General features: G+C 35.0%; 1 protein-coding gene across 1 annotated transcript in view; it reads left to right on the forward strand.

The window, feature by feature from the left end:
• Positions 1 to 11,359, forward strand: part of LOC106467424 (splicing factor 3A subunit 3-like) — a 129,460-nt gene that overhangs the window by 102,364 nt on the left and 15,737 nt on the right. Inside the window, exon 12 of the mRNA XM_013927773.2 lies at positions 6,432 to 6,612. Within this exon, the coding sequence (XP_013783227.1) occupies positions 6,432 to 6,612 (181 nt within the window). The remainder of the gene's footprint in view (positions 1 to 6,431; positions 6,613 to 11,359) is intronic.

Here is an 11,359-nt window from a genome sequence, read left to right on the forward strand (position 1 = left end):
AGTAGGTAGACATGGTTCAAAGGACAATAAAATTTAATTATAAATAGATGTATACTGTTACAAGTTCAAAGCTACTTAGGATAAATGCATGTAGTTACATGCTACATTTGAATTAATTCTAGAAAGAAAAAGAGGGTAATTTAGATTTTTTTTCTGGTGGTTACAAGGTTGGTCAAACCAATTGACCAACCTTATATAGAGTTAGGGTAGAGAAATTTATTGATAAAATATAAAGTGTTACTGAAAACAAGCATTTGAAATGTATTTAGGATATTTTAGACATTACACAAATGAAATTTGAGATGTTGAGATGAAGTATTTTTAATCTTATCATGGAAATCATTTTGCACCTAGACTATTAAAAACAAATACTCAATATATTCAAGGACAAATCTTTTGTTAGTTTATTACAAATTCTTCACTGAAAAATATTATTTTTTTTGTATGTCAAAAACTTACAATGTTTACTGAAAGACTGCCAATTGTTGTGAAGATATATATATACACTATATTAGAAGTTAGTGGTATCAAATCAGAAATCAAGTTGACCCTGCATTTTTATGTTGAAGTTTTTTTGTATAAGATTAAATTCTTGACATTTCTGGCTATTTTTGTTTCTCAACTGGACTTTTTATGGGTGTATCTAATCCATTGTGCTATCTAACTTACAGTGAAAAAGAAACTGCCCATTCCGATACAGTACTTACCTCTTCTAAAAAATTAGCTATTCACATTCGGTGCTGCCCTCTATGTGCGAACTTTTTCTTTACACATGCCACAAGCCTTCTACTCCCCATAATGGAATTGTAATATTCCAATGTGTCTCCCATGCAGCTCATCATGCGTCACTTCACCAATAAGACATGCTTACGTGACTCCCTCTGTACTCATCTACCAAACTATCACTTATCGTTTGGCAGTGCTTGTATTTGGATGTGCTTCTTATTTGTTTAATGATTCACATTTGGCTTTAGTTTCCTCACGAAGTTGGTTTCTTTAATTTATTGAGTTTTCATTCAGACTGTTTCTTTACTTTACTTTACCAGTCAGAATCTGTCAGAAGCAACTTGGGAATTGCTATCTCAGCAGGCCATCAAACCTGTTCTCCATCCTTCAACAGGTTTTTATTCCAGACTTTTTTGTTATCCCAAGAAAATCGGAACTGGAGGCCAGTCATAGATTTATCTCGCCTCAACTGCTTTGTTCACTTGCCTCAGTTTACCATGGAGTCTTTTCTCACCCTATGGTGGGCATTTTCTCAGGGTTTATGGATGACCAAAATGCTTATTTCCATATACCTATATCACCTTTGGTTTGTCCATTTCAGGGTGGTTTATCAATTTCGAGCCTTACCAATCAAGCTTTATTCAGCCTTTTATGTTTTCTTTGGGTGGTTCCAGTATTTGCTCCACATCTTCATGTTCTGAGGTTGAGTTTTTACTATTACATGGACATCTGGCTCATTCTGAACTGGAGTCTGCCAGTCATACTTTGCAGCACCTTTTAGTTAATGCTCGAGTGGGCTGGTTAATCAAACTGGAGAAGTCCTACCTCAGACCTACTCAATATCTCGTCCGTTTGAGGGTCCTTTTTGACACTCATATCAGTCGTTCCCAGCCTTCTCCCTTAAGAATTTGTTCTATGGAATTGTTAGTTCACTATGGCCTTTCGCTCAATCATTTACTGCTAACAAGGTTCTATCACTTTTGGGGATGTAGTCTTTAATAACATCAGTGGTCCCTCTTGATTGTGCCCATATGATTTCCCTTCAGTGGGCTCTTCACGATCAATGCAACTTGCATAGGATCCTCTTTCTACTTCCAATTACCCTTCCTCTTTCCTGCAAGATGATCTGCTATGGTGGTTGGACAAGGCACATACTTCAGCAGGCATGCCACTTCCTCCTCTGCGTCCAGATCTACATCCCTGCAGGGCTGGGGTGAATGGTTCAACCATCAGGAAGCTTCAGGCTGTTAGTCTGTGGACGAAAGCACTTTGCATATCAATGTTCTCAAACTTCTAGCTGTAATTTGGATGTTGAATCACTTCCTTTTTCTCACCTGACATTGTCTGGTGATAGTTCATTCAAATAATTTTATGGTGGTACACATATCAATCACCAAGGGGCACCCAGTCAAGAGATCTATGTTTTGGATGTTGGATCTCTTATACTCAGCTCACACACAACACATTAATCTCATTGCGTGTCTTTCCCACCCTGACTGGATATATCTGACAGAGTGGTCTTTAGATCCCCTTGCTTTCAGGGAGTTTTGCACTTGGTGAGGTTCTCCCCACATGGATGCCCTTGCTATGAACCTCATTCACAAGTTACTGCTCTTTTGGTCACCAGTCCCTCATCCTCCGGCTCTGGCAGTCGATGCCTTCAGCCAAGATTAGTTCCACAAATATCTTTATTTTTATCACCCTATCAGATTACTTCATTGAGTAATCTCTCTCATCTCTTCGGGTCCTTCTGATTGCTCTTTATTGGCCAGCTCAGCCATGGTTTCCACGGTTAGAGCATCTGCTTCTCTCCCCTCCTGTACCTCTTCAGTCATCTCTCTACCTTCTTCATCAACCTCAGTCACTGGTCCTACATCCTGCCCTTCAAATCCTACATCTTCGTGCCTGGCTTTTATCCGGTCCTTGGCAAGGAGATCCGGTTTCTCTCATCAAGTTGTTTTCTTTTTAGCTGGTTCTATACGTCCTTCTTCCATGAAGGTGTATCAGCACAAGTGAAAGGTGTTCCACAGTTGGTCTACAACTCGGGGATTTCCCACTGACCAACCTACTGTGGCTCGAATGGCAGAATTTCTTGGCTTTTTGACCAGTGGTCCTCGGTCTCCTCGCTTTCGGGTTATCAGGCAACTTTATCCCATACCTTTTGTTCTTCCCAATATCATAGAGTTTTTACTTCACCTGTCATTATCATGCTAGTGCATTCCTTCCAGTTGCATTGCTCTCTCAGACAACCTACCCTTCCAGATTGAGGTGTTAATGTGGTACTCCATTCCCTCACTCTACCTCCATTTGAACCACTTTCCTTGTGTTCCATGTTTCATTTTTCCCTCAAAACATATTTCCTTCTCCTCTTAGCCTGTGGACATCAATGGTCATGTACACTTTATCACCCTACCTATCTTCTTATTTATCTAGATCTGCTTGGGAAGGTAGCTCCTTCTTTTTACCTATTTCTTATCTTTACACTTGGCTAGATCCAGATTGGCTTCTGTGTCTGCTCAGGGCTCTTTGTTGTTATATTGCCAGTTCGGCTTCCTTCCATGGCAACCGTTCCTGATTCTCTATCCCCTGGCAGTCTTCCCCTTTGTGATCTTTCACCTTCAACACTTACCAGTTGGGTTCAACAATTGATCTGATTGGCTTATTCCTCCTTACCTAATTCCTCCCAGAATTTGTTCCAGGTGTTTTCTCATCAGATTATACCTTTTCCCTTGCTCCTTGTCTTCCTGTAGCTCGGTATAGTCTGCTTTTCAAAACAGAGTTTTGTGATCACCCAGTGCACTGTGATGCCTTTCCTCTGGACTCTCCACTGCCTTTTCACCCTCCTTTCTTCTAGTGGATTATGGGAATCCTTACCACTTTCCATTTCCAAGCCACTGGGGCTGTTGACCATGGAAGCACCTTCCTGAATGGGTTCCACACAAAGATGGCTATAACCATTCAGTGCAGAGTAGCGTGGTGGGGTTCTGCAGGTGTAGATGACATACTGTCATCCTCTTTGAGATGTATAATTACGAAGGAGTGATACGTCAAAATGCAGTTTACCCCTTCAATTGGGAGCCCTCATCCTACTCCCATGTAGATGTCGGTACTGCATGGCTGGGTTTGGATTTAGAGTAGAATCTATCAACATAACTCCCCACATGTTTCAGGTGTCTATCTTCCTCCCTTGATTTCCTCCATCTGTATTGTGAGTCACAGAAGTGGTACATGTGATGGTTATGATTCTATCTTGGCTCTCCCTCATCCTATCTCAATAGGTGAGTGTTATTGCCTTTTGGACCATTCTGGTAAGTTTCACGATTGGGGGAGTTGATTGCATGTGATAGATATCCTTTCCATACCAGATGTTTGGTCCTTGGATTAATAGCTCATTGCTAATACTTGTGTCATACCTGGGAGACAGCATGATTCTAAATCCCACAGGCTCTTGGGTTTGAGGTGAGGATGGTGTGATCCTCATCCTACCCTTGCATGGATGTCGGTTCCCAGTGGCATGAGTTTTGGATGTAGTTGACTTACTGAGTGCTGTCATCACACCCTAGCTGCTCTACACCTGAGGGAACATCCATTGTTTTACCCACTTTTATATTCATGGGATTGAGTTATATTTATTTTATATAGTTAGGTTCACAATCCTGACACAATTCTCTTGCACTTAGATGTGCTCCTCTCCTTTTCTGGCCTTATCCTTCTTCAAATAGGGGTAAAGGGTATACCTGGTTCAGAAGTAGTGAGGTTACCCTCGTCTGATCTGACTCTCTCATTTCCATGGGTATCCTTTGGATGCTTTTGGGGGGGTACTTCAATAATTCCCTTGCACCGGACCCTCCTCCTATTCAATGTGGGATTCTAGCTAATTTTGTGAAAGGAAGTAAGTATGTATCAGAAGTTATAATTCTCCTATACTGAAAATATATTTCCGATAGGTACTTACCTCCTCCTACCCTTCCTCCTCACCTTCCTCTGGTGCTTAAGTCTTCTGCCAAACTTTGAAGAGATAGTTTGGTAGATGAGTATAGAGGGAGTCACATGAGCATGTTATGCTCTTATTGGTGGTGAAGTGACACATGATGATTTTCATGAGTGATACGTTGAAATATTACGATTCCAATAGGGGGAGCAGAAGGCTTGTGGCATGCGTAAAGAAAAGGTTTGCATATAGAGGGCAGCACTGAATGGGAATATCTAATTATGTGAGTAGAGGTAAGTGCCTATCAGAAATACATTTTCAGTATAGGAAAATTATAACTTTGTTGAGCTGGAGGATTATCCAGCAGCTCACAATACTCCTGGTCTAAAGTGACATTAAAAACCAAAAGAAATCTATAGATTAAGATGTTGGACATTAAAACTCCTGAAAAGATAATGAATGGGCTCACACGAGTTAAAGGCACTTAGTCTGCAACTACCATTAGCAACATCTACAATCCTAGCATTCCAAGCTAATGCACCAGCTGTGATCAAGAAAGCATCATCTGTTCCTATGAAACTCTTGAAGCTGAACTTCCCCACAGCACTGCCCACTAAATGAGCTAAAATACAGTTAAAATAAATACTGAGAAGAAAGCACTGGCATTTTACCATATGCCTCAATAAATGTAATGTATATTTACACTTCAAACAGAACCACTTCATGCTAATACAAAAGTGACCTTCCTGGTGCTTAAGTCTGTGAAAATGTCAAAGAGGGTCTAGAAAGTCCAATTACCAACATCATACAAACTACCATCAATGTCAAGGCCTCCACTTCAGTTGAGACTCCACCAACACTGCAAGAATCTCAGCTACAACTAGAGTTTCTGACAAACAATCATCCAAAATACCATTTCCAGATGATGCCTTTACTAGCAAATCCATGGTCACGAATAAATTAAGTTTTTCTGAAATGTACAAAGGCCTATTATATTTTTAAATACTACAACTTATATCTAGTACTTTAGGGATTTTCAGGAATTAAAAGACTGCATTTTAATATTATTCCAACCATCTGTATTTGTCAAATCCATTGTTGAGGATGCATTTTGCTCAATCCTGGGTGCTTCAGGCCAGCTGGGATACAACAAACACTGTAGTAGTCAGAACATAAGTTAATTCAGATGTTAATAGTGGATGTTTGTATGTATTCTGTTATAAATATACTTGCATTGAAAATACAGTAGTTTCTGGTGTCCTTTTGTTCCTGATATGGCATTTTATAATCAGTATCTATTTATTAAGTTAAACCTTTATTTATACATTGGAGTTATTTGCACATGATGATGTCATAGAGATGGTCATCTTGTATTCTCAAGGTTGTCTATTTATTTATTGATATGTTGTGTATGAAATCATTCTCTATATTTGTATACATGTGTATTTACATTGAAATAATCGAGTTAAAGATTGTTTTTATTTTTCTAGGTGTTATTTTCCAAAATGTTGGATATAAATATTGGGTGTTTTTTTACCTGTACATTTTACACACGAATAATTTGGAAGCAGATAGTGTGTGTGTGTGTTTTATTTTTATAACTCTTTAAGTAAAGAATTGTAATGCTATGCATGTCTATGATGTAGCTTGTTTTCTTGAATTTTATGCTTATGTTTGGTTTTTCAGTAGTTTGGTATTTGATTTAGCTGTTATATATATTTTATTTTATGCTTCTGTTAATGTGTATGTACTTGTTTTTTTCTTTGTTTTTTAGGACCTTGGAGGAAAGAGCGCAGAGACTTTTCTATACAAAAGGTAAAAAGTTGAGTGAACTAGATCCTGCTTTGTTCACTAAATCTAAACCAGGTAAAGCAGGCAAGAATAAAGACAGTGAAAAGCAAAAGGAAATTGCCATATTAGAAGCACAAGTGTATCGTTTAGTGGAAATTCTGTCAGTAAGTTGTTTGTTTATAGTTTCATTTAGGGCAATAAGAGATTCATTAATGTTCCTTCAAGTTGGAACTACAGAATGACTGCAGATTTCAGAAAGCATAGCATTATATACTAACAACAACTCCCATTCTTCTCAGGGTGAAGGTGCTACCCATATGACAGACAATCACTCTCACTTTGAAGTAAGGTATGCTATATCCATGGGGCAAAAAATAACATTGTTACTTTCCATACAAGATGCACTAAGGTACAGCAGTCTTTCCTACTAAAGAGCATTTTAACTTTTTCACTGACCTAGTTACATGAACAAGTAGAGTAAAATGAACCTAGTGGCACCATTGACTGGCTTTCTGTGTTAAGACCAGAATACTTATTATGCATAGAAAATTCAGGTACAGTGAAATCTTTTTCATTTGAGTGCTTTTTGTATTGAAGTAGCTCTTTCAGTTTTAAAAGATATCCATGTCAAACCAGTCACTTTGAATACAGTGGACACTGTTTATTATTATTATTATATATATATTGTCAATCATTGCTTAATCAAAGTGGCATATTATGTCATCATGTTGTTCAATTCATTGACTTACTTATAGAATACATAGTACAGATTGCTTTCTTGTATCAACAAATATTACATTTTAATATCTGTATTTGGTTTGAACACATTGACTTGACTATATCATAAATTAGCCTAATGACGTTTATATGTACATCTGCAAAATTGTTGTAAATTGATATTTACTATGAGCATGCGTATTTTGTGGTCAGTAATTATCACCTCATTTCCTGATCTGGTGGATCACTACTTGACTTTTTGTGAGTCATGTACATATAACCAAATTAACTATCCATAAGAACTGCATGTGTGTTATAAGAGATAGGTGTATGTTTTTGGAATGCAGATTATTGATTAAGTTTCCAATTGTGAAAAGATAGGTATGTAACAAACAATCCAGAGTGCAAATAATCTAAAATGTCAATTTCCAAATTGATGATGGTTCACCGTGTATGTTAACTAAGATTGTGGGAAATTCTTAGTATGCCACCTGGAACATAAAAAATTTTTAAAAACCAATTAAAACAGCTTATGTATTGGTCCAGAAATTTGTGTGATTTACCTTCACCCTTGCAAAACTACTTGCAGTACATACAAATAAGAGGAAACACAATTTTACAATAAAACAAAAAGAACATAAGCAAGAATTACAACAGTTCATAAACATGCAAATTCTTCTTTAATCATTAGGCAAAACAAACTCATTAAATCTCTCACTATGGGTGTAGATCAAAGTGCTCATGTCATGAATTTTTAGTAAATTACATTATTACTTTATTATCATTGTATATAAATAAATTTGGTATCAAAATGCAGATATTTAATCTAATTTTAATGTTATATGCATTTTATGCTCTTAATTTTATAAGGAAATATTTAAATAGATCCTCAAGTTCCTGTGATATGAGAATTATGACATTTGTTCTCTAGGTCTTCCATCTTCTCTAATTTATTTACCATACTTCACAGAAGTATGGAATTTAATGTAAAGTACTTACTACAATATGGATATTACTCAGACAATACATATTTTTTATAGCCTTTGATCTCATTTGTTTATAGAGCCATAAACTAGAAAATCAGACCATATCCTCTTTTCCCAAATTCCCTATAGTTCTCTCTGATGTTTTATACTGTATTATTTATAACCAGTAGAAAGACAGTTTTAACCTATCAAATGACATATTGTACTATATCATCTAGTTTTTGTATGGAGAATTGTCTATTTCACTTCTAGTTTAAACTTTATTCCCATAGGAAACACATCAACGAGCTTATCTGAATTTTTAATGGTTCTTATTGCATAGTTAGAAAGCCAGAAAAATTATGATAGTTGTAGGACATTCTTTGCATTTTTCATGTTAGTATTCTATATTCTTAAGTGCATTATTTAATTCAATAAAATTATGTAGTAGTACCATTAGTATAAAAAAAAACAGGCTTGAGTTTCATAATCAGTCAAAAACAAAAAAGAAAACCCAGGTAGGTATTATGTTTTTTGTTTTTCACATGTATTCTTTATTTATTATCAATAAAAGTAACTAAAATGTAAAAATTATATCCTTTTTTAGTTAGATTAGGCAAGATAAAGAAAAAATAATGATAGTGAACATTCTTCACAAGGTATATGAGCTACACATTTGCCGAGTGATGTTCAAGAAAAAAATTATCCTAGGTATATGTTGCATCTCAGAAGGAATTGATACAAGAATACATGGTTTCAATATTATCCAAAGTAGAAATAAGATATATATATATATATATATATATATATAACCTTTCAAATATGAATCTTAAAACAAAAAAATAGATAATTAACTAAAATATAAAAGTAAAATCCAAATGCAATTTAACTGTCTATCAAACTAATATGTGTAATGTGAGAAACAACCAAAAATATAGGAAATGACCAAGGGGTATGAAAAGGTAGAAGAGTAGACCAGAATACTTTGATTTATGGCTTAGGAGATGATAACCCATGACAGTGACCATACCCAACTATACTAGAATATCTTCAAGAGTAATATCAGCATTTGGCAAAACGTTTCTCTATAATTTCTGTATGTAGATGTACATTTTTGTTGTGTCCAAACATTTGTTTCAGTTACAGTTAGATTGACTAACTATAAAAGGGTTAAAAATAGTCTAAAGGATTTATGCACTTACTCCTCTTTCAAAGTGCGGAAGATGTATTGATTTTTCACTTGTCTGGGCTCCAGTGTTCCATTTCTTTTTGCAAGCAAGATATACTTCATGTACATCACTGCCTGTAGCCTTACTCTGTTTGTTGATGCTATTGAATTGGAAGGCCCAGCAACTTTTAGATCCTTAATCCTATGACTACCAGGTCCTTAAATTATAAGGACCTAACATTCGCTATTGTTACATTTTATTCCAAAAATAAAACTAGCAGATGAAATTGTTTGAAATTTGACAAGAACGTTCTTAAAAGTATGTAGTTTTAGAAAAAATAGTTAATTGATATGTTAATGTAGTTATTTGCACTTGCACTCTTAATAGTTCACATGCTAGGTGATTTTTATTTTGAGTATAAAAATATTATTTATAATCTTGCAGTTTTCACATTTCATTTGCATAATCTTTAGAACCTTCTAAATGAATATCAAAAGTTTTTAAGGTAAATGTTTATATTTTCTGTACAGCATAACTAACTAGCTATTATCATCAATGTACAGTGCAATGAAATGTTTCAACTTAAGAAATGGAAATATTTACTTACCTTCATAGAATAGTCTTGCAATATATTCTTTGGGTTAGATGCATAATTTAATGTCTTTACCTTTTCATGTATAGTTTATTTTTATTGTTTTATTTTCCTTTCCAATTTTTGTCTTATTATTTTATGCCAAAATGTCACCTGGTGCCTGCAGGCCATTATTACATACTGTTCATGAGAGATACATTAGTTGCAGGCAAAATGTTTTGCACACATCCTTTGTTTAGAAGTCTTGATGAGATAGGAGACGAATAAGTAAACTTATAAAAATCATTAAACCTTTCAAATATGAATTTTAAAACACAAATAATTAAAAATTAACTAAAAATATAAGTAAAATGTAAATGCAATTTAAGCAAATTAATACATATAAAGTGAGAAACAAGTGTTAGGGACACTTAAAATTCACAACAGACATAAATTGAAATTTGCTTGTCATTTGAAAAAATAATCTAATACTTGTGTCCTTTAGCCTGGAGAGACTAACCGTGAAATCTGCTCTTTCTGTTTGTTATAAGCTTCCAATTCAAGTATGCATAAGACTGTTGCTTAGCATCAGATTACTTTGAAATGTGAGCCTGATGTCTAGGAGTTGGGGGGAGGATAACAGCCTTTCTTAAGAATTCTAGTTGCAGAAATATGAAACTACTGTATGAAATTTGACCTTGTACATGTAGAACTTTCTAGACTATCGTAGAGGTACTGAGAGTGAGATGTAAAGACACATAAGCAATCAAACCTAAGGTTTTTCAATGATATTCACATCACTTGACAAGACAACTGAAGATTTAATTGTTTGTTTCAGAGGTTTCTTTTAAAATAAAGTAATAGTAATTTGTATAATATAAACTTTGAATTATAATGCATTTGATAATGCTTATTTCATTAAAATACATTGAAAGTAAATTGGTTTAATTAAATTTTCGTTGTAACTCAGCAACACTTTGTGATATGCACAGAAGAGTTTTAAAAAGTGTACCAATTGCTATAGGGTTAAGAAGATCCTAAATATGACAGTCCAAATCCTCATTCAGTAAAAGACTTCATATATATACTAGATCTTTTTTTCTTGTTCAAATTAGAATAATGTGTGCAGTTATTTGGTATTCTAAAGCTGAGGCATCTATGGTATCGGTTCCAGAATAACCCAACAACTTCATGCTTCTCTTCATCAGAAGAAGAGGCATCCAAAAATAATTGCACTTCATCATGTGTAGTGTTTCCCTGCTGTTACTTAGATTTTGAAAATATTGTAAGTAAACAATATATATATATATACACACACACACACACACACACACACACACACACACACACACACACACACACTACGTACGTACTACTACTACTATTAGTACTAATATATGACTAACTAACTTACGTTACGTAACGTAAACTAAATTAATAACTAAACGTAAAGTAAACTAACTACTAAGTAAAGGTAACGTAATAACTA

This window comes from Limulus polyphemus, unplaced genomic scaffold, assembly GCF_000517525.1.
Source record: "Limulus polyphemus unplaced genomic scaffold, Limulus_polyphemus-2.1.2 Scaffold2610, whole genome shotgun sequence".
Classification (NCBI taxonomy): domain Eukaryota; kingdom Metazoa; phylum Arthropoda; class Merostomata; order Xiphosura; family Limulidae; genus Limulus; species Limulus polyphemus.